The sequence below is a fragment of the Notechis scutatus genome, chromosome 13 (genome assembly GCF_049901735.1).
Source record: "Notechis scutatus isolate UNSWTSFEM ecotype Mainland chromosome 13, rNotScu1.2, whole genome shotgun sequence".
NCBI lineage: Eukaryota > Metazoa > Chordata > Lepidosauria > Squamata > Elapidae > Notechis > Notechis scutatus.
In genome coordinates this window covers 5,409,736-5,432,654 of record NC_142021.1, presented here as the reverse complement: position 1 = coordinate 5,432,654, position 22,919 = coordinate 5,409,736, and the positions used below count along the sequence as shown (strand labels likewise).

Below are 22,919 nucleotides of genomic sequence, written 5' to 3'. Positions count from 1 at the left end.
TCTCAAGGTCTTTCTCCCATACCAATTACCCTTATATATACAGCCATTTGGTACTCTCAGTACATTTTGACTTGAAAATTTCATCCTAGTACTCATCATGTGATAACATCCAGTGCAATGGCTATTGTTCAGAAGTTGTGATTGCCCCCATCACTGGAGGCTTTCAAGAAGGGACTGGACAGCCATTGGTCTAAAATGGTATGGACTCTCCTGCTAAAGCGAGGACTAGATGACCTCCAAGGTACCTTATGTTATTCTATGTTCTGTGTTTGTTTGGTACTCAGTGCACAAGCTGGAACTTGTCGCTGTTGGTTACCTTGTGACTCACTACATTATTCCTTATGGGAAAACTGTGTTCATTACGCATTGGTTTTGGTACTCATTGCGCTTCCAGAAACCATTAACGATAAGTACTACTGTGCCATATATCATGTGCAACAGACAAATCCCTCCGTGGATAAGCAGGCCCTTGAAGTTTTAACTGAAACACCACAAAAAAAAATGTGCCACCTATGTGCCAAAAATGTGCCAATACTGAAAGTTCAAAATACAAAAATTTTGTCTTACCAGCAGTTAACGAATGGGCTTATCCACAAGTCTGCATGGTAGTTGTTGCCAGTAGAACCTATAGATAATATATATACATATATTTATATTATTTCAAGGTTCATATTTCTTGGTAAAAAGAATGTCTATTTGCTTTTTGCTGTGTTCAGTTCAGAATGTCTGTTTATTTCTCCCAAGGAAGGAGCTTCTCAAGGTTTCTGGGCAAATATATGTTGAGGTTCAGAGAGATCAAATAGAAATGCAAAGAGTGGTATTTTCAAGGTTTTTGTAAGGCTGTTGCAGAATTTGAACAGCTAAAGACTTCGTTAGGGAATTCTCTTGGGCTTGTTGAGAGTTAATTTGAAAACGGCTTAATTGGTGAAAATTAAGCGGCTTCTGATGTTAGAATGGCAACTTCTTGGAATATAATAGCTTTTCCCAATCAGATGGTGTTTTTCTTGTTCTATTTTACTGGAGGAATCAGTGTTTAGAATGTTATATTTAGTGGATTTTATGCCCTTTGATATACCATCTGTCTTGTGGACAAGTGCCAGTATTGCTGCTAAAAGATTAAGACAGGGTGGATTATATATATCTCTCTGCTGCTGTGATTATGGTATAGCTTGCATTTAAGCACTGGCGGCTGTTTGGTCATGTTACAAATTGCAATGACTGGTCTTTGCTAAGTTACAGAGAAAAATAAAAGTAAAGACTCTAGTGAATCTGGTTGTAACTTGTCTTCGTATCCCAGGGCCATAAATATTTGTTTCTTAAAAAAAACAACACACGTAATAATTTATTAACAGTTGCAATCATTATTATTATCGTTTTTTGCTTGTGAATGACTGAACTTGCAGTCTTTCAGATCCAGTTGATAAGAAGTTTAAAAAATGAGAAATCTAGAAGGTTCTTAGTCACATATTGCATAAGAATGTTGGTAATCTCACCCATAATTCTGTTTTGCTGAAAATACCACTCTTTGCATTTCTGGTGCTCAAACCGTATCTGTTTCTGTGGTATTCTAGGAAAATGAATATAAATCGATGAGAAGATTTATTTCCACCTGTGTTTTCTGATGCAGTATTTTTGCCTATAGTTTCTTCAGTTTGATAAAAGCATTTTTGAGCTGTAGCTAGGTACTACGTATTTATTTTGGTTAGCCTAATGGAGATAAGATGCTTTGTAGAATGTTTTGCAAAGTTTATTTCCACTAGGGCTGATGCAATTGATAGACAGATATCTTAAATTGCTATGTAACACATAAAGCATTTGGCAGAATCGCTGGGAGCACATAATTTATAGATGACATGATAGAGACAGATGCTTGTTCCAGAGAGTCATCTAATTGTACATTTCTTAAAATGCATAATTAAAAACTGAAACAAAGAGCATTGGATCTGCTCTTAATGCCTGTAGCTGCTGCCTTGTAGTAAGATAGTGGAATTTTCAAACATGTCCTGCCTTTTGGTAGCATGTATTAATGTGTTTTCACTTAACAGGAGAAAAGGAAAGATGGGTGGTCTCATCCATGCTGATAAAGGTTGCTTGGAAACAAAGGCAGTTTTTTCCCTCTCTAGATGCCTTTAGGTTTTAGGGTCTCCTTTTGTTTTAATCTCTTTGCTTGGTTTAGATTGGCTGAAATAGCTGTCACAGGTTTTGACTTTCACTCGAGATAAATAATTATTGGTTTCTACAGATTTCTTCAATTTGAAACTAGAGATCATTTCGTCCTGAAACAGACCTCTTAAGGAAATTATCCTCCACTCTACGTTGTACGAACAAAGCCAGTGAATTCAACTTTGGGCTTTCATGTGATATAGCTCTGTTAAAAAGTAACTGGGAAATGAATTAATTGCTTGCTGCTGAGAGGTTATAAAACGGTTGATTATTTTCATAGGAGGCGATTAAACGGGTGACAGAAAAATTTCCACCACTGTATTTGGAGGAAAATGTTCCATTTTCTTATTAAAAAAGAAATAAAGAGTGGATTGTTTCATATGAAACAATCCACTTTCTTTTCTCTTTCTTTCTTTCTTTCTTTCTTTCTTTCTTTCTTTCTTTCTTTCTTTCTTTCTTTCTTTCTTTCTTTCTTTCTTTCTTTCTTCTTTCTTTCTTTCTTTATATATATATATATATATATATATATATATATATATATATATATATATATATATATATATATATATATATAAGCTATATAATATTTGGATATCAGTATCAATTAGAGTGGGCTTTTATAATGCACATTTTTGAGGCAACTACTGTCTCTAGAAATTTTGACGTTATACCTTGAATATCTGTGCAGCCTCTGTTTATTTGCCAAGAGAGAAGATTAAAAGCAAACATGCATAATTCAAACATGCTAAATTAGACCCAGTTGCATGAAGGCATTGGAAAAAAAAGTTCAACTTCAGAGTTGGTTGGAAGGCATGCATCACTTCGATTGTGAAGCTCCAATTTCTCTCTTGAGGATTTTTCACTTTGTTTTATGGGTGATTTCCCCCCCCCCCCCTGTTGAGCCCTGTTTCGGTATGATTTAGGTCTCTTTAGAATACATGGTTGTTACCAGTCCTGTAAACCACACTAGGATAACTTTCCATTCCTGGTATATAGCTCCACTGTCCAAATCCTGTAATAAATCAGTCACTTAGCTGCTGCTTCTCTTATTTTTCCTGCCTCTGGTAAAACTGTTAGCCTTAAGGGCAACTGGAATTAGCGCTGCCTAGGCCAGCGGAGACCTTGGACGCTGATCTTACAGAAGCCTCCTCATGTGAATTGCCACTCAACTGCTCACTGGAGGAAACGCTCAGTCAAAAGGAATGGTTTTTTCTGAAAAACCATTGAGACTAAATAGCTTTCACTCCACATAAAAACGTGGAATAATAGGGCTGGAAGGAACCGTGGAGGTCTTCTAGTCTAACCCCCAGCAAGAACCCTATCACGGTAGCAGCACCTCGAGCTACCTTGCAGTTCAGCATCTGTGAGGCAGACGGGCATTTTAAACTGTTGTATATACGGTTTATTTATTTTGACCAAGCATGTTACGTAAACAAAGCACTTGTGTTTGATTAGCCTGGGTTTCAGAGGTTAACATGTTACACGATTCAAATTGTGTTATTTCTACTTATTTTTCTGAGCTTCCCTGTAAAGATACGAGGCCCAATCAATACATGGCCAACATCCAGTCATTGTAAGGTCTCAGAAGCCTAAATCTCATAGAAATGTACCTGCAGCCAACTCTCTCAAAAACACGACAGGAGGTCCTCATACGATCACAACCGAGCCCCTAATGGACATTGTTAAGCGAGACGTCTGTTGAGTGAGTTTTGCCCTATTTTATGACCTTTCTTGCCTTGTTGTTAAGTGAATCGCCACCGTTGATAAGTTGGTCACACGGTTGTTAAGTAAATCTGGCTTTTCCATTGGTTTTGCTTGTCAGAAGGTTGTGAAAGGCTACCAAATAGGACAAATGGTCATAAGTACGAGTCAGTTGCCAAGTGCCTTTGATCACCTGAGCATGGGGATTCTACAGAGGTCATTAATGTGGGAAAAAAACCCTCACTTAACAAACATCTCACTTAACAGATGCCGCTTAACCACTGTGAAATGGTGGTGAAATGGGACAAAACTCACTTAAATCAAATGCCTCGCTTAGCGGCAGAAATTTTGGGCTCCATTGTGGTCATAAGTCGACTATCTGCAATCACCTCTTTTGTTCCTTTTTACATTGTTGGGTTGGCGTTTGCTCTGACTCTTATTTGCGTGTGAGTGTGTGTGTGAGATTGGAGGAATTATTCGGGATTTTCTATGGCTCTTTGGGCTTCTCGACAGCCTTAACTCTAGCTTTAAATCTGCCTCTGGTGGAAAGTATATGATTGAGAGTAGTCATAAATTAAGCAAATAGCTGAATTGTGTTTGTGAGTGTGGGTACATGCGCATGCAAAAAAGCCCATTGGTTGCTTCATTAGAGAATAAAAGTCAGTGGGTGCACTATAGAATTTCACCTGATAAATTGCCTTTTTATTTAGTTTACGCATAGAGAGAACCCATGAATTCCTGTCAATCAACAAAATGCAAGTATCCAAAGCAAGAACTCTGAATAATTTATTGGTTTCTTAAAAGAGAGGACTGTTCCACCCCCCTCCCTAATTTGCTAAATGATTTTTTGAGATTGGGATTGATTATTCAAGCAATTGATGAAGCAGTTTCCGCTGGTTAAAATTTCTGATGCCGCATTTCTGTGATATGAAAGGCTAAAGCAGTGTATTTGCAGGAGCTGTTTCTGGTGATTATTATAATTTAAGAAAGTGGCAAAGATCAATTGGAAGTGAAACATATATTTTTTTCATCTTCTCATTACTTATTTAATCAATGTATTAGCTGCCTTATCCCTTCAGGCAACTATAAGTGATATTGCATAAAGGAAAGTAGTTATCAAGATCTTTCCTTCCTGTTCCTTCTTTCTTTTTTCTTTTTTCTTTTCTCTTTTTTTTTTTTTTTGAAGCTAAAGGTATTGACTGCCAGTTCAGGAGTCCATGTTTTATGCAGTTAGTAATGTTCAGGGTTTTGACTTGCATAGAATTTCAGTTTTCAGCGCTGGCAGTAGTTGAACTGAATTTGCTTGATATCCTGGCTTAGAATCACTGTATTCCAAAGGTGTTTTTTTTTTATCGTTCTTCTCTGCTTCTAAGATCTGCTTCTAAGATCTACATTCTGTTCTAAGAGACTACAACCTGTGAAGAATGGTTGCTGGAATTGGGTTTGTCTAGTCTAGTGAAAAGAAGGATTAGGGGCAACATGGTAGCAGTCTTCCAATATTTGAGGGGCTGCCACAAAGAAGAGGGAGTCAAGCTATTCTCCAGGGGTCTCCAACCTTGGCAACTTTAAGACTTGTGGACTTCAACTCCCAGAGTTCCTCAGCCAGCAAAGGAAGTGAGCAAGGATTAGCAAGTGGCAAAGCTGGCTGAGGAACTCTGGGAGCTGAAGTCCACAAGTCTTAAAGTTGCCAAGGTTGGAGACTCCTGCTCCAAAGCACCTGAAGGCAGGAGAAGGAGCAACGGGTGCAAACTCATCAAGGAGAGAAGCAACCTAGAACTAAGGAGAAATTTCCTAACAGTGAGGATAATTAACCAGTGGAACAGCTTGCCTCCAGAAGTTGTGGGTGCTCTTATTATCACTGGAAGTTTTTAAGGAGAGACTGGACAGCCCCTTGTGCTATAGGGTCTCCTGCTTGAGGAGGAGGTTGGACTAGAAGACCACCAAGGTCCCTTCCAACGCTGTTATTCTATTTTGTTCTGTTTGGATTTTTAAAAGAGCAACATGACAGAGTGTACTATTATTATATCTTCAGCTTATTCCTTTTGTACTGCATACATATGGATAACTCTCTTCCCTCTTTTCCAGGGGGATGAAAGTGTAAATACAGTTTGTTCTGCAATTTCATTTATTCATTTATTTGGTTAATAGCTTCTCCAGTTAAATAGGGCAACTGACCGTAGAGTGGAAACATTAAGGGGGAACAATCCTTTCTGTGTTAAAACTATTTTCATTTGGATGATGGGTTTTTTTTTTTGTTTTTTTTGGTAGTTTAGCAGCTTAAGGTTTTAGACTTGGGAGCGTGGGGGGAATAATCCTGCAAATCAGTTGGCTGTAAAAACTACAACATGTTGCTTCCCCCCCCCTTCTTTTCCTGCAGGCGGAACTGACAGGCATCAAGTGGCGTAGGTACAACTTTGAAGGTCATGGAGATTGTGGACCTATTATCTCGGCTCCTGCTCAAGATGACCCAATTCTTCTGAGTTTCATCCGATGTTTGCAGGCCAATCTGTTGTGTGTCTGGCGCCGTGATGTCAAACCGAATTGTAAGGAGCTATGGATATTTTGGTGGGGAGACGAACCGAACCTGGTAGACGTAATACACCATGAGCTACACAGTAAGTATATATATTTCGTTGCCTGTATCCATGGCAATGACAATAAAGTTGAATCTAATCTAATCTAATCTAATCTTATATATATATATATATATATATATATATATATATATATATATATATATATATATATATATATATAAATATATATATGTATGTACGTATGTACGGTATTCAGCTTTGTTCGGGTATTTCCCCACGTCATTATAGTTGTGCTTTTAAAGTTGTAGCAACGTTTCAGCAGAATCTCATCTGCCGTTCTGATGAAACGTTGCTACAACTTTAAAAGCACAACTATAATGACGTGGGGAAATACCCGAACAAAGCTGAATACCATACATATAAATTCCTGCGAAAACTTAAAACACATATTTATTTTTCTTCCTCGGCTTCAGCTCTTAATTCTACAATGAAATCCTCTCTTTAATGTAGTGTTCATTGTTTGCACAGGTAGTCCTCGACTTATGACCACAATTGAGACCAGGCTTTCTGTTCCTAAGTGAAACATTTGTCAGATGAGCTTTGCCCCATTTCATGAATTTTTCTTGCTGCTTTTGTTAACCGAATCACTACACGGTTGTTAAGTTAGTAACACCGTTATGAAGTGAATCTGATTTCCACGTCGATTTTGCTTGTCAGAAAGTCGCCAAAGGGGAATCTCATGACCGTCATAAACATAAGTCAGTTGCCAGGAGTCCGAATTTTGACCACATGACCACGGAGATGCTACAACGGTCATGTGAAAAATGGTCATAAGTCATTCAGTGACGCTGTAACCTCAAATAGTCACTAAATGAACTGTTGTAAGTCGAGGAGTACCTGTAGACACTAAGAGGTATCAAATGGATTTCCATTCTGTTGGTTTTTTTTTGTTTTTTTTTGGAACGATGCCTCGGACGAGAAAAAAAATTGGATTGGATGCGGGAACGTTTGTGGTCCTTTTGAGTAAACTCCAAATATGAATATTGAACTAAAGTAGATCAGTGAAGATTATAAAGGCTTGGTGATTCATATAATCTTCCATGTAGACACTTAATCGCCAGGTTTTCTTTTTTTCCTTTTGAAATTATGTGAACAAAAATATGGACGAATTGGTACGTTTGCACGTGGATCCGAATCTCCAGTCTGTTGCCAGCTTTGTCTTCCTTTATATCCATATTTGTGCCCACCAAACTACTGTGAACGTTTTATGTTGAACCTGGCCAGTATTTATAACCTGGAGCCAACTGACGAAAATTGGAGGTAGTCATCTAATTTCCCAAAGCCATTTTAACCCAAGGCGGATCAGTGGCTGTGCTTTTGGAAAATGCCGCTTAATTTTATTACATTATCCTGAAATTAGTGGAGACTTTTATCTCATTCAGGTATTTCTTCAGCACTGCTACATTGCTTATGTTACAGTGAAAAACAAACTGGTTTTCTGCCACAGTAGAAGGAGGAGTGACAGAACCAGGGGGTGGAATCAAAAGAGTGACCAGCCCAGAATCCCTATATAGTCACAAGCTACCCTCCCTAGAATTCCCATGACCCTTATCTAACTCCTAGCAGGTGCTAACCATGAATTAAGAAGATTCTTGCGCATAAGCTTTGGTAAGAAATCATTTTGTTTGGGCTTTCCTGTGTGGATCTGATATTTTTTGTGTGCCCGACAGCAGCAAGCCACAGTGATGGTTGCTGTCTGGCTTCTTAGGTGAGGAACATCTGGAAAACAGCATGTCATTGCTAGCTAACTGAAAACAACAACAGAGACCTCATATCAATATTTTTAATTTTAGGATATTTTATATAAATAAGTCATCTTATGCATGGTCAGCCTGGCAGTGTTTAACGTCAACTCTTTTGCCATTCACAAAAATCTGTTGTTTGCATCCTTCTGCTACTTTGGAAACTTGTGAAATATTATCCCATCGCACAGATTCAACCCCAGGGTAGAGAATACCGTGTACACAGAAACCTGTATGATCCCCTTGTATCAGAGGTGGGTATTCAGCCGGTTCTGACCACTTCTGGAGAACTGGTCGTGGAAATTTTGAGTAGTTCGGAGAACTGGCCACCCCCCGCCAACCCCATCTATTCTCCGCCTCCCAAGTCCCAGCTGATTGGCTGGGTCTTATTTGGTTGCCCTGCATAGGAGAATGGAGCTGGAAAGCAGGTTAGTGGGGTGGGGAGGGAAGGGAGATTTTGCAGTATCCTTCCCCTGCTACACCCACCAAGCCACGCCCACAGAACTGGTAGTAAAAATGTTTGAATCCCACCACTGCCTTGTATGCTCCCCTACCTTAAACAAATGTAGAGGGATAGTAAGAAGGACAGATGTGGAGAAGTGGCGCTGTATAAGGCAAAACCTCAGTATTCCACATTAGTTTATTTCTGAACCTGTCTTTACATTTTTCTGACAATAAAAGGCTAGATGTAGGTTGGTGCATTTTTGACAGTGTGCGTGTGTGTTGTTCAGATCAAACCTTCACACTATAAATATTAATCTTGTTCACCATTTAATTGTGTTACGGGCTGTGTTCTGCTAAGGGCCTCCTGGGTTTGCTCAGTTGGGCTATTGCAGCCAGCATTTCTGAAGGGAAGATCCATTCCTGAAGTATGTTGGGTTGATGCTAGATATTGAAAAACACCAGACGATGGAAAATGGATGCACTGTCTGTTAAGCTTTGTGGATTTTGATAGCTATCTGTTTCCTCCTATTTCTAGAATAGAATAGAAAAGAATAGAATATAGAATTAATGTGATATGAAATTGAACAAGAAAGATGAATATGTAACTGGTAATGTTTGTATTGAAATATAAAAACCTGGAACCACACTGCTCACCAAAAGAGATGTTTAAAAATAAATAAATACAAAAACAAAAGAAGAAATTGAATAATGAAATTATCATGTATGTTTAAATAATATAATAATACTATACTGGAATATTGAATAATTAAATAACGAAGGATTATAATTTAATACAAATAAGTGTATTAACATTAGAATTATATAAGTTTGATGAATGTAAGAGATATGATTAATGTTGTCATTTTTGTTTGCACCAAAATGTATGAGAGTTGGAAGGGACCTTATAGGTCATCTAGTCCACCCCCCCGCCCAATCAAATCATACTAGGATATCAAGATACTCTTCTTCATATTTCTGCTCTTTTAATGGTCTATGGAGGTAATCTTCGGCTTAAAATGACCACAACTGAGCCCAAATTTTCTGTGGCTAAGTGAGATGCGTGTTAAGTGAGTTTTGCCCCATTTTAAGGCCTTTCTTGCCACAGTTGATCAGTGAATTATTGCGGTTGTTAAGTTAGTGACACGGTTAAATCTGGCTTCCCCATTGATTTTGCTTGTCAGAAGGTCGCAAAAGGGGATTGCGTTCTCCCAGGATAGTCCAACTAAATATGAGTCAGTTGCCAAGCGGATGAATTTGGATCATCTGACCCTCAATGGTCGAAAGTGTGGAAAACGGTCATAAGTCACTTTTTTTAGTGTCCTAACTTTGACCGGTCACTAAGTGAACTGTTGTAAGTCGACTACCTGTACACCGCCTGTTTCTGAACTCAGGGAAGTCTTCTATCAAACAGCTTCACAACACCTAGCTAAAGAAGCTTCTAAACGTCGCTCTGAATAAATAAATTTTTTATCCTAGAAGCCAAAACCCCGAAATGGAAGCTTTCTAGTTCTGTTACCCCAGTGAAAACAAACCCTCCATGCATCTTTTCAGACATGCCACCTTTTTTGATTATCAGGTGAAAACTCTTTTATTAGAAAAATAATGCCGCATTTGTGTAATCCTGGCTTAAAACGAAACAAAACTGACCTTTTTTGTGTGTAGGTGTGTGTTTGTTTGGCTTTACTAGTGATTGGTGATTATAGTTTTTGATTGCCTTTTGTAAGCTGCTTTGTTGGCTGATGAGCAGGATAAAAATATATACTTGACTAAATAAATTAAAACAAGTGAGCTGTTTAATCTGCAAGGTGGATGGCTGGGGTAGATCATCTGGGCCCTTCCAGATGTTGAAATATAACTCTCCCTCTCCCTCCTCATTGGAAATTCTGCTGACTGGAATCACAATTCATATATAATTTATTTAATTTATTTTTATGGAAGAAAATGTATATGGCCGCCCAAGTCACCCTTGACGTCTCCAGTGTAGGAGATGAAGAGACTGAGCCTGAGGGAGGGGTCAAATATGTCATCAGTCTCGAATCCCTTTGTACCAGTCCACCTTGAGCTCCATATCACCAATTTGCTTTGACTGTTAGTAGCTCAGATTCTTGTAGTGATCTTAAGCTTGCAATGAACTTTTATATTCATTTGAACTGCCTGGATTTCCTGATTTCTTGTGCTTGAATCCTGAGCAATTTACAAAGATATCACCCGAGAACAAACTTGCAACAGTTCATTTAGTGGCCGTTCAACATTACAACTGCCAGTGACTTACGACTGTTTTTCACAGCTACGACTTTTACAGGCCCCCCCACCAATAATCCTGGCATCAAAAATTCAGATCTGCCTGGCAGCTGGTTCATATTTATGGTGGTTGCTGTGTCCCAAGGACATTTGATTCTCTTTTGTGACCTTCTGACAATGGGGATTCACTTAACAACTGTGTTACTAACTTAACAGCAGCGGCTCCCTTAACCAGAAGGCAAGAAAGGTCGTAAAATCGGGCAAGCCGTCTTGCTTAGCGACAAAAATGTTGGGCTCCATTGTGGTTGTAAGTCGAGGACTGCCTGTGAGCACCTTCCTCTCGGTACTCTGTCCAACGATGAAAAAGGAGTGACCAGTTCTAATAAGGTTGGCGCTGCAGGTCTTCACGCGCAGTGTTCTTCGGTTAGAAACTTTTTTTATCGGTTCATCAAAACAGAAATTCAAAGAGAAACAGAAAGAGAAATTCAAAAAAATTCAAAAAGATTCAAAAAAACCAGGAAGGGGGAGAAGAGAAAAAAAAAATGGTGTCAAGAGGGAGAGGGAAAAAAAAGGCCCCAATTTCCGGCTCTCTCTTTAGCACAGTAGATGATGACAACATTACAACCGCAACTTTTTTTTACTTTTACACAACCTGACAGGCAAGCCATTTCTAGCACAATAAGGTAAAGGTTCCCCTCGCGCCTACGTGCTAGTCGTTTCTGGCTCCGTGAAAAAGCCGAAGAGCCAGCGCTGTCCGAAGACGTCTCCGCGGTCACATGGCCGGCAGGACTAAACGCCTTTGAAGGCGCACGGAACGCTGGTCCCTTCCCACCAAAGGGGTCCCTAGTTTTCAACTTGCATTTTTACATGCTTTCGAACTGCTAGGTTGGCAGAAGCTGGGACAAGGAACAGGAGCTCACTCCATGACGCGGCACTAGGGATTCGAACGGCTTGAACTGCCAAACTTTCTGACCGAGAAGCCCAGCGTCTCGGCCACTGAGCCACCGCATCCCTTATCTATCACAATAAACCTATCTAAATTAGCAAAAGCAAAAAGTTTCATTTGCTTTGTTTCCCCCCCCCCTTGCAAAGCAGAAAATCCAGAAACAGAAATTCAAAACAGAAAACAAAAGTGAGATATCATCAGCGTCCTTTCACTGGGTCTGGGTTGCGGTGGTCGAAGCCTGACCTTTGTTTCTGTTTTTTTCTTCAACGCCTCTCTCGCTTGTTGTTATCTTTTTGGCCTTTATAAAAATAAATACCTTCACACAGGCGCCAGGTTGTTTCCTTGGCTAAGAAACTGGGAGAATCTCTTGAATAGGGTTGATTTCCAAGCTGCCTCCTGGCCTACTTGAGGCAGGTTAGCAAGCCCATTCATTTATAATGAAAAGGATGGCTCCGGAGCGTTGCAGCAAGAGTTCCATGGATGTTAATTTTTCATGAGGCACCTGTTTGGAATGGCAGCCTGGGTGCCATTCCTATTTACCCAGCTAAGCTTTAATAATATGTTTTTTTTCCTACCCCGCTCCCTCTTCTCTTGATGTGATGTAGCCTACTTATTTTTCGAGTGCAGTTTAGGGCTTGAGAATGAACACTTATTGGAAGGAAGCAGCTCTTATTGGAAGGAAAAATGCAACTGACTTGTTTTGCTTTCCTGCTCTCTATATTAAAAAAAGGGTGTTTCTGGTTTCTATGTGATGCATTAAAAGGGATCCAAGCCGGAGTAACTTGCTGCTGGCTGGCATTAATTGTAAATTGAAAAGCACGCCGGCACCTGGGAGTTGGGATTTGTCGTTGGGTGTCTATATCAGTATTTCTGCCTGACATATATTGGAATGCAATGTGTTTTGAAGAAATAATTGCAACACCTGTTGTTGGTAGAAATATAGGTAAGGTAAACGAGCAGTCTTCCGCTAAAGATGTCTTCGGAGAAGGAGAAGGAGCGTTTACAAAAATAGATTTAATATTAGGAATTTGGATGCATTACTTGGAATGTTGGCAATCTGTTTTTTTGCGGGGGAAAGGAGCGGTGGCAGGCCTCTATAGAAAGAAAGCTGACTTCTTATGAAGCTTTTTGGTATAAACACTTAACAGCCTAGTTCTTTTTTTTTTTTTTTTTAAAAATCTTTATTATACATTTTTCAAACATTTCCATCAGGGGTGGGATTCTACCGGTTCGCCCCTATTCGCTAGAACCGGTTGTTAACATTCTAAGCAGTTGGGAGAGCCAGTTGTTAGAAGAAAATACTGGCCTAATCCTGTAAGGAAGGCAGGAAGGAAACAATCTGGTGTCGCTTACAGAAACTGCCTCTCCGTTAACCCTTATTACATTCTTGGCAGGACTAGACTTCCTGTCTCAGGAACTTCTCTGGAGTTTTTTGCGCCTCCTTTGCTAGTACTTTGCTTGTGTGGAGTGACCATTCAAAGTTACAATGGCACTGAAAAAAGTGACTTATGACCATTTTTCACAACTGTTGCAGCTTCCCCACAGTCATGAGAGGCCAGGCGAGGAGATGGTGCCTTGATGTGAGTGATGTTGAGTTGGCCATGCCCAGCCAATAACATGACCACCAAGCCACGTCCACTCAGTCACATGACCACCAAGCCATGCCCACCAACTAAGCCATGCCCACAGAACCGGTTGTTAAAAAAATTGAATCCCACCCCTGATTTGCATTTTTGATAGTGCTTCAGCGTCTGCTTCTTTCCTATTTACAATGCAATACTTCCATTTTCATTTTCAATTCCTGGTATATTTCTGTTAATATTTTTACATTTATATTTACCTTTTTATAATTCCTTATATATATATTTCCTGCAACTCTTAGTAAGTAATTTTTATAGTTCTTTGCTACAGTAGTCCTCGATTTACAACAGTTCATTTAGTGACCCAAGTTAACAGCGGCACTGAAAAAAGGGACTTATGGCCATTTTTCACACTTAACGACTGTTGCAGCATGGCCGCCTGATTTATATTTGGATGCTTGACAACTGACTCACATTTATGATGGTTGCAGAGTCCCAGGAGGGTCGCGTGATCCCCTTTTGCAACCTTCTAACAAGCAAAGTCCACGGGGAAGCCAGTCACTTCACAACCATGTGACTGGTTTCACAGCTGCAGGGATTCACTTAAGAGTCGGGGCAGGGAAAATCACAGAACTCAACAAATTTTCTTGCTTTGCCACATAAACTTTGGGGTCACTTTTTTTCTGGCATCGTCGTAACTTTGAACGGTCACTAAATGGACTGTTTTAAGTCAAGAACTATCCTGTATTTGTTGTAGTTTGCTGGTAGCCAGTGCAGACAGCAGCAGAATCGGACAGTGGGGAAGAACAGGGATCAGTCCTGGAGTCTGGAGAGGACTCGGACGAGGGTCCTGCGTCCAATGCAAAGATTAGGCCGAGACCATCTGGGAGTGGGGTGCTGACTCCAGAGCCTCCAGAGTCTGGTAGCAGCGAGGCAGAGGACCCAGGGGAGCCTGTTCCCAGTGCGTGTGTGCGCAGAGCTGCTAGAAGGTGAGAGCAGCTGAAACAAAAGGGGTGACTCAGGAGTAAACCTGGGAGGTGATTGCCCCTCCCATAAGGGATAAAAGTCAGGCCAAGATGATGAAACCTTTGCAGGAAGCAAAGTAGTTTGATTGGTTCAGTCATCCTTGAAGGTCTTTGTACTTCAGTTGGCTTTTTTTGTACTTCGGTTGGTTTCTTTTCCAGTTAATTTGATACTTCTGTTTTTGGCACACTTCACAGAACTGAAAGGTGGGTGCTTATCTCGGGGGACTGTTTGAGATTAATTCCAGCTGGGAGTGAAAACAATTCCCAGCGTTGCAATAAAATAAGTCTTGCTTTTAAAATAAGTTTGTGCGTGATTACGGTTTACAAAGCCTGGGTCAGAACAGTATTTGCTTTTGAACCAAAACTCTCTAGAAGATAACATTAAAAGCAACTTTCCTGGGGAAATCAACTTCGTTCAGCCCAGGGACTTTTTATGTCTTAGTTGTCATCCTTGAAAAATCCCTCCTTCCCAAGTGGATTACAACCAGATCTTTACATGACTGAGTAACATTGCAGGTGGTCCTTGACTTATGACCACGGGTGGAACCAGAATGCCGGTCGCTAAGTGAAGCAGTTAAGCGAGTCCCACTGGACATGACGAACCTTTTTTGCAACAGTTAATCGATCACCATGGTCCTTAAGCAAATCGCTCCGTGGTTCAGAAAAATTGCCTTCTTCCCTGACTTTGCTTGCGGTGAATATAGGCCAATTATCAAGTGCCGAAACGTTGGCCACTCAACCTGATTTGGTAACAGTCATAAGTGCAAGGTCCCGTCATAAAGCCATTTTCCCCAGCACCATTGTAACTTTGAACAGTCATTTAAACAAACGGTTGTAAGTCAAGAACCATTTGCACACCGGCCAGAACAAATATTTATATTACGTAGATTTTACAGGTTATATTTACTCTCTCCCCACCTCCCAACAGTTGTTCGGTCCATTTTAATTTACATTTTTGATTGTGTGTGGAGCAATTAAGAGTACTTTAGACGGTTTGAATGTTTATAATCAAGCACATACCAAAGACTATGTTAGAACTTCTTTTTATTGGACCGTTTCATATGCATTAAAATGTGACTGCGCCATTATAGCATATGCTTCCATTTACTGTTAAAATTTTATGGGGGGAAATGAAAATTCTTATGGTTGCCATTATTTAATAATCCATTTCATATTGCTTCTGGTGCTTTTAAATGTATCTCAAGAACAGGAGATACTTAGTAACTTGGAATGTTATTGAAAATAAGCGTATCAGTCCTTTAGGAAAAAACACACATCATTTTGTATTGTGCTCTCTTCAGTAGGCATCGAACTTTGTGGGGTACTAAAAAGTATCAGTTGCTTCAAGGAATTTACAATCTAAAATTCAACACAGAGTTGTGGTAGAAGGGGTCTAAAGGAAGAGGCAAACAACAGAAGACCGGACTTTTTTTTTTTTTTTAACATAAGATTTGTGTTATTTGCAAACTGTTTTATGAAGAGAATGGATGCCGCTCAGTAATCCTTTTTACTGCCCTTGTAGTTAAATATGAGCTAGGCACCCCTTTAACATAGTTTTATATATCCATCATATAGTCAAATGAGCGAACTCTATCAATAAAGGAGAATATTTGTAGCTCAGGGTTGAAATGAGGGGGCATTTTTATACACTAGTGAGTTTATATACACACAAAAAATGAGAGCAATCCCCATTCCTTATTAGCATTGATGATGTTACCTAGTTGGGTAATGAAAGGTCTGCAAGAAAACAACCAAGCTCAGAGATCACCAAGGACCCCACATCCTTCCTTCCTTCCTTCCTTCCTTCCTTCCTTCCTTCCTTCCTTCCTTCCTTCCTTCCTTCCTTCCTTCCTTCCTTCCTTCCTTCCTTCCTTCCTTCCTTCCTTCCTTCCCTTCCCTTCCCTTCCTTCCCTTCCCTTCCCTTCCCTTCCCTTCCTTCCCTTCCTTCCCTTCCTTCTCCTCCCCCCACCCCCAGATTTTTTGGAGTTGGCTTAATTTCACCGAGAAGGAACATGGCTCTCAATGTATCTTTGCTAGTGACTTCACAAGCTGAACATTTTAAAACACATTCTGATCAATTTTGTTTTATTGTTAATATCTCAAAGTATTCCTATCACACAGGGTTGGTCAAATCCAGGTGGGTTTTTCCAAATGCAACCCTGAACCAAATTTGCACTGGCCATGGTAGATGGTAGATGTGCCAGGGCAAAATGCCATCACCAAATTGTGACTGCAGGGCCAAAAAAACAAACTGTCTAACTTATGGTGTCTGAGTGCCAAAATAAAGCCTATAATGTAGATTACCTGGCTGTGACAAATGAAGCTAATAATTGTATCTGCCCTCTAGACATTCATTTTATATTTGTGTCTCTTTTATGTTTTTATCAAAGTGCGATTTGAATGTGCCACATGATAAATAAATAAATCCCAAAATATTGTTCATACACTAACTTTCTCTCTCTCTTTCTCTCTTTCTCTCTCTCTCTCTCTCTCTCTCTCTCTCTGTGTGTGTGTGTGTGTGTGTGTGTGTGTTGTAGTTCTTCAGGTTTTGGCGTGTTCGGGTCTTTTCCCATTCCTCAGCGTAAGATTGAGAGTATACTCTCAATCTTACACGTCAGAAAAGACCAAACCCATTCTAAGCATTCGCCAAAAGACCTGCATACCTAAAACTACCGTGAAAATCTATTAAAACATATATATATATATGTATGTATGTATGTATGTATGTATGTATGTATATATATATATATATATATATATATATATATATATATATATATATATATATATATACACATACATACATACATACATACAATACACACACACACACACACACACACACACACATATAAAAAATTGTATTTTGGCCTCCTTATATTCTTGACATCTGGCTGACATCTTAGAAGCAGAATAAGCTACTATTTGGCAAAAACTAAAGTCTTTGTATAGCATGTGGGGCACTTCCTGGATATCTTATTTCTTTGCCATCTGTAGCAGAGTTCCTGTATATTCTGTGTATTTATATTTAACTTCCTTCCTTCCTCAGGAAATGAGTACATAGAATTCAGATTTTTTTAAAAATGTTTGGGGGATTTTTGCAGCTGATTAAGAGACAATATTTAAAAGGCACTATCGGGTGACTTATTTTCATTTCATTTTTTTTTATTTTGTAAATTTAGACAATATGTTGTTGTATTTGTGCACTTGTGAGACAGGGAAATGGAATTACCTAGGCCTGGGGGGAGGGGCTGTTTCCTACCACACTTCTGGAGCTGTCACTTCTGCTGATCAAAATGGATTAGTCTTAATCAAGGCAATTTAAATCAGAAAGAACAAGGGGTGATTTAAATAAAGTGCATTAACTTCCTAACTGGTACCTTTCCCGATCAAGCATGCCTCCCTGGCATGGTTGTTATAACAATTAAATATGAGTTTCTGAAGACACTTCATTAGATAACTTGTTTTTGTGACATTTTCACTGATCACATCCAAATGAAAGCATCACCTAACTGCGTTTGGGTTGAGACTGTCAGACCATTTTATTCTATTTATTCTTATAGAGAGCTGCATTCCGGCACCTTAGGCAAACCTTTATCCGTTTTCACTCCATGCCCTGGAAATGGCAGGGTACAACCTGAGATTTTTCAAGTGTGCTATTCTTCCAAAAATTCTTGCTGGCGAGTAAAGAAACCTGGAGTATAATTTCAGGCCTCTGGGAGATGCAATTCACAGCTCTTTTGCATGACAGATTATTCTCTTAGGCGAACAACTGTGAGACGAGATTTCTGGTGGCAGCTGACCTAGGTTCAAGAAGCTAAGCCAATTCCCTTACGTCCTGTCACCTTTCCAGATCCTTCTGCCTTCTCACCCTGGATGGTTGGTTGCTTCCCTTTCTGAGGGCAGGAGCCAGGCTCTGTGGCTCCCTTTTAGGGAGTTATAAAATGTGCTCTTGCATTTTTTAAATTGTCTATCTGTCTGTCTATCATTGTCTATCATCTCTCTGTACTTCTATCATCTGTCTGTTTGTCTGTCTGTCAAGCATCTCTCTACCTCTCTTTCTCAGCTTCTACATCTGTCTGTCTGTCTGTCTATCTATCTATCTATCTATCTATCTATCTATCTATCTATCTATCTATCTATCTATCTATCTATCTATCATCTATCTATCTATCATCTATCTATCTATATCTAATCTATCTTAATATCTATCTAGCTCTCTAACTCTAGCTCTCTAGCAGTCATGTCTGTCTAGCATCTCTCTACCTCTCTTTCTCTCTCAGCTTCTACGTCTGTTTGTCTGTCTGTCTGTCTGTCTGTCTGTCTCTCTGTCTATTCCTTCCTTCCTTCCTTCCTTCCTTCCTTCCTTCCTTCCTTCCTTCCTTCCTTCCTTCCTTCCTTCCTTCCTTCCTTCCTTCCTTCCTTCCACACAATTAAAATACTTTGTAAAACATTAATGCAATAAATTAGGAATCTAATTTAAATTTAAAATTCATTTCAAAAAATACAAATGAAGGAATATGAAGAGGGAAGGAAACCAAGTACTCATGCACAGGGAGGAGATCAGGTGTTATCTACTCTATTGTGTTATCTCCAATACTCTATTGTGGTTTGAAGAAAAGAACCTGTAGGAAATTTTGCTTTGTGCGGTTTTCTTCTGCATCTCTTCCGTGAATCTCTGGCAGGAGATTTGGGAAACGCGCTGAAGGGGAGGGATGTAATGCCATGTGTTTTCCCTTGCAGGAAAAGCACTCACATATTGTATTCAGAAAACAAAAATTACATAAGAAAACCAGCCGTTACTTTTTATGGTACTGACAAGTAAGTGATCCTTGCATTTTTGAGTTAGAGTTAGTTTGGGTTAATATTCTTTGGAGAAATAGAACAAACGGCTGTTCCAGATCCAGCAACAAATAAACAGGAATTATGGGGAGCTGTTTCAATATCATAGTTTAAACCCCGAGATCTAAATGCTTGGAAGGAATTGAGACAACTATTAAATGTGGTTGGAATTAGTTAGAAGGTTGAATCTGAGCTGAAGTCCAACTTCTGAAAATAAATAAAATCAATGCTTTTACCACAGGCAAGTTACTGAACCATGTAATTAGTTTTTTTTCCATGAAAATAAAACATTATACCAAGGGAGCAGCGGAACAGTATTTATTCTAGTTATGTGAAAATTAAACAATCATTAAAAGGGTGTTTTTTTTAATTGCCTGAGGGGCAACTCTAATCAGGAGGTTGTCCCTCCCCCTTCCCCCCTTTTGCTATTTATTGGGGAAATTAGAGCAATATCTTTTATAAGTAGATATGTTTTGGTTTCTTTTTTTTTCTTTTTTTTCCTGGTGAAATGAAGTTACTTAAAATGTGTAAAAGAAATCTGGGTGAGCTTCCGTTATGATGATTTGAATCATGGTTAAGATCTGTGTTGTGAAAAGGGATTGTGATGACCCGGGGCTTGGCACAAAGGCAACCACAATCACATAAGTAAGAAAAGTCCCTTTAATACCTCCAACTTTGCCCCCAGTGTCCAGTTACCTTCGGTTAGAGAAAAAACTCTCCCAAGGACAATCTTTAAGTGGAAGAAATTCAGTCCGAAAACAAAGTACATATAATGTGTAAATAAAAATCCACACAAACCACGCTGCAGCAATTAACTGGACAGGGCAGGATAAGGAATTGCAGACTTCAAAGGCCAACAAAACACACACCATTGGGAAGATGCCAGGAACCCAGATAAGCCTCACCAAGACAAGATAATACACAATTTGTTTCCAACAAGTTGCTGTGCACAGCTTCCCTTTTTAAACACTGTGTTCCCAGCTGCAGCTAATGAAGGGAATCAGAGCCCTTTCCTCCCCTGTAAGCCACATAACTCATGTTGCTCCCTTCTCCATTCCTTCCTGCGTGCCATAGGATGAAGAGGGGGTCTTCCTCCAAATTCCCTCTGCCTTGCTCTACCTCCCCCCTGCTCTGCCCAGCCGGACTGTGCCCTTCCCCAGTTTCTTCTACAGCCAATGGAGCCACACTGTCAGCTGCTCGGCCTCCCCCTCCAAATCAGATTCTGACAGGGGCATGACAGGGATTTTATATGAATTTTGGTAAGCCCTGTGCAGGAAAAGCCACAAAGAACCTCACAAGACCTTCAGTTTATTAGCCTTGTAAGGTGACACGAGAGACACGCTGTTTATCCCTTTTAAAAAGCACACCGAACTAATCTTACAAACAGATGAGCTGTTAACTTGGAATGTGCACTTTCCTGTCACAACCAATAATTATCTCTCTGGCACAGATTTGTCCAAGAGTGCAGGAAACTTGTGGTCTTAAGTCTCAACTCTGGTGTATCTTTTTTTGTATGCTTTATTTATTATTTATTTAGCGTATGGCATCTAACTCAACATCAACTCTGCGAACTCAATGCGGGGAACCAGGATTTACTCAACATGCATCTGATTCATTTACCAAGTGTGGTCGTTTCCTTAACAACCCAAAATCATTAAAAGGGTGTTTTTTTTAAAAAACCACCAAAATCGGGTGTGACTCACTTAGCAAGCATCTTGCCTAGCAACAGAAATTCTGCTCTCAATGTGGCCACAAGTCGAGTAGTATTTCAGTCCTGGCAAATGTTTGCCCTAGTTTCTTATTTCTTTGGAGACCAGAGAAAGTGTGTGTGTGTGTGTGTGTGTGTATTCGTAGATTTTCACGGGTACAGGTATGTAGGTCTTGGCGTGTTCGGGTCTTTTCCCGTGTAAGATTGAGAGCATCTTGGCAACGTTTTGACGAGGTCCCGAAAAGCACCAGCCTGAAGATGGCGAGTGGGACCTTGTTGAAACGTTGCCAAGATGCTCTCAATCTTACACGGGAAAAGACCTGAACACGCCAAGACCTACACACACACACACACACACACACACATTCTTAAGTTTTCGCGGGTACTTACATGTATGGTATTCAGCTTTGTTCGGGTATTTTCCCACGTCATTATAGTTGTGCTTTTAAAGTTGTAGCAACGTTTCGGCAGAATCTCATCTGCCATCATCACGCTTCTGTGTTGTGTTTGTGAGTCAGACTTTCACAGCCGTTTCAGTTTTAAATTTGGGGCTAGCCTACTGCTGTGCCAGAATGGTTTTTTCTTCATCCTGATTAGTTGGGAGTCTTGGTCTGTGTTTATTGGTCTTGGAGTTTGCTGTGTTCTGCTTGATTGGTGTTTCCAATATCTTCTGTCTGTTTTGTGGCTTTTTTGTGTCTTGATTGGCTGGCAACATTGTGTTCCTGTATTGGAGGCTTTTAGTGCAGCTTGGCTCCGAGTAAATGGACGGCCATCATTTATTAGGAAGCTAGGTTTCATCTGGGTGCCTGGTTGGGGTGTATTTGAGCTGGAGGTATCAGGGGGAATCTGTTTGTGCCCAGGTATTTGCCTGGCTTGTGGTGTGGAGATTTTTTTGTTTGTGAGTGCAGGCTTCCAAATAATTGACAGTCTGGTGGAATCATCTCTTCTATTCATGCTTTCAGGTCTTTTTTCAAACTCTATGGCTTCTCTGATAATTCTGTGGCTGGGGTTTTCTATAGTGGCTAGGGTTTTGGTGCCATTGAAGTCGATTTCAATGAATCAAAATTTTTAACAGCCGGTTATGTGGGTGTGACTTAGGTGGTGGGCGTGGCTTGGTGGTCTTGGGACTGGGTGGGCGTGGCTTGGTGGTCATGTTATTGGCTGGGTGTGGCCAACTCAATATCACTCACATCGAGGCACACATCTCCTCGCCTGGCCTCTCACGACTGTGGGGATGCTGCAATAGTCATAAGTGTGAAAAATGGTCATAAGTCACTTTTTTCAGTGACATTGTAACTTTGAATGGTCACTCCACACAAACAAAGTACCAGCAAAGGAGGGAAAAAACCTCCAGAGAAGTTCCTGAGACAGGAAGTCTAGTCCTACCAAGAATGTAATAAGGGTTAACGGAGAGGCAGTTTCTGTAAGCAACTCCAGAATGTTTCCTTCCTGCCTTCCTTACAGGATTAGCCCAGTCATTTCTTCTAAGAACCGGTTCTCCGAACTGCTCAGAATGTTAACAACCGGTTCTAGCGAATAGGTGCGAACCGGTAGAATCCCACCCCTGCCTTCTGGGTGCTGGCACGCGAGCACACATGCAGTTATCAGCACAGGAGCCCAAAAAGGTTAGCCACCACTGTTCTATACAATTCAATTGAAAACCCCTAATATTGCATTAATATTTCTCTATACAGTAGGATTCAATAGAGTTACTGCCTTGGGATAGAAGTTGTTTCTCAGCCTATTTGTCCTTGTTTTTATTATCCTGTACCGTCTGCCAGATGATAATAGTTCAAAAAAAAAAGGGTGCCCAAGATGAGAAGGATCTTTAAGAATGTTTTTGAATTATAAAGCTCTTCCAAAGAGGGGAGAGGGCAACCCATGATCCTCTGGGCAATGACGTTAACCCTCTGGAGTGCAGTCTGCAATC

At 40.1% G+C, this 22,919-nt stretch overlaps 1 protein-coding gene across 1 annotated transcript in view; it reads left to right on the top strand.

The window, feature by feature from the left end:
• Positions 1-22,919, top strand: part of MED13L (mediator complex subunit 13L) — a 154,692-nt gene that overhangs the window by 16,294 nt on the left and 115,479 nt on the right. The window contains exon 2 of the mRNA XM_087942798.1: positions 6,242-6,479. Coding sequence (XP_087798924.1) covers positions 6,242-6,479 — 238 coding nt within the window. The remainder of the gene's footprint in view (positions 1-6,241; positions 6,480-22,919) is intronic.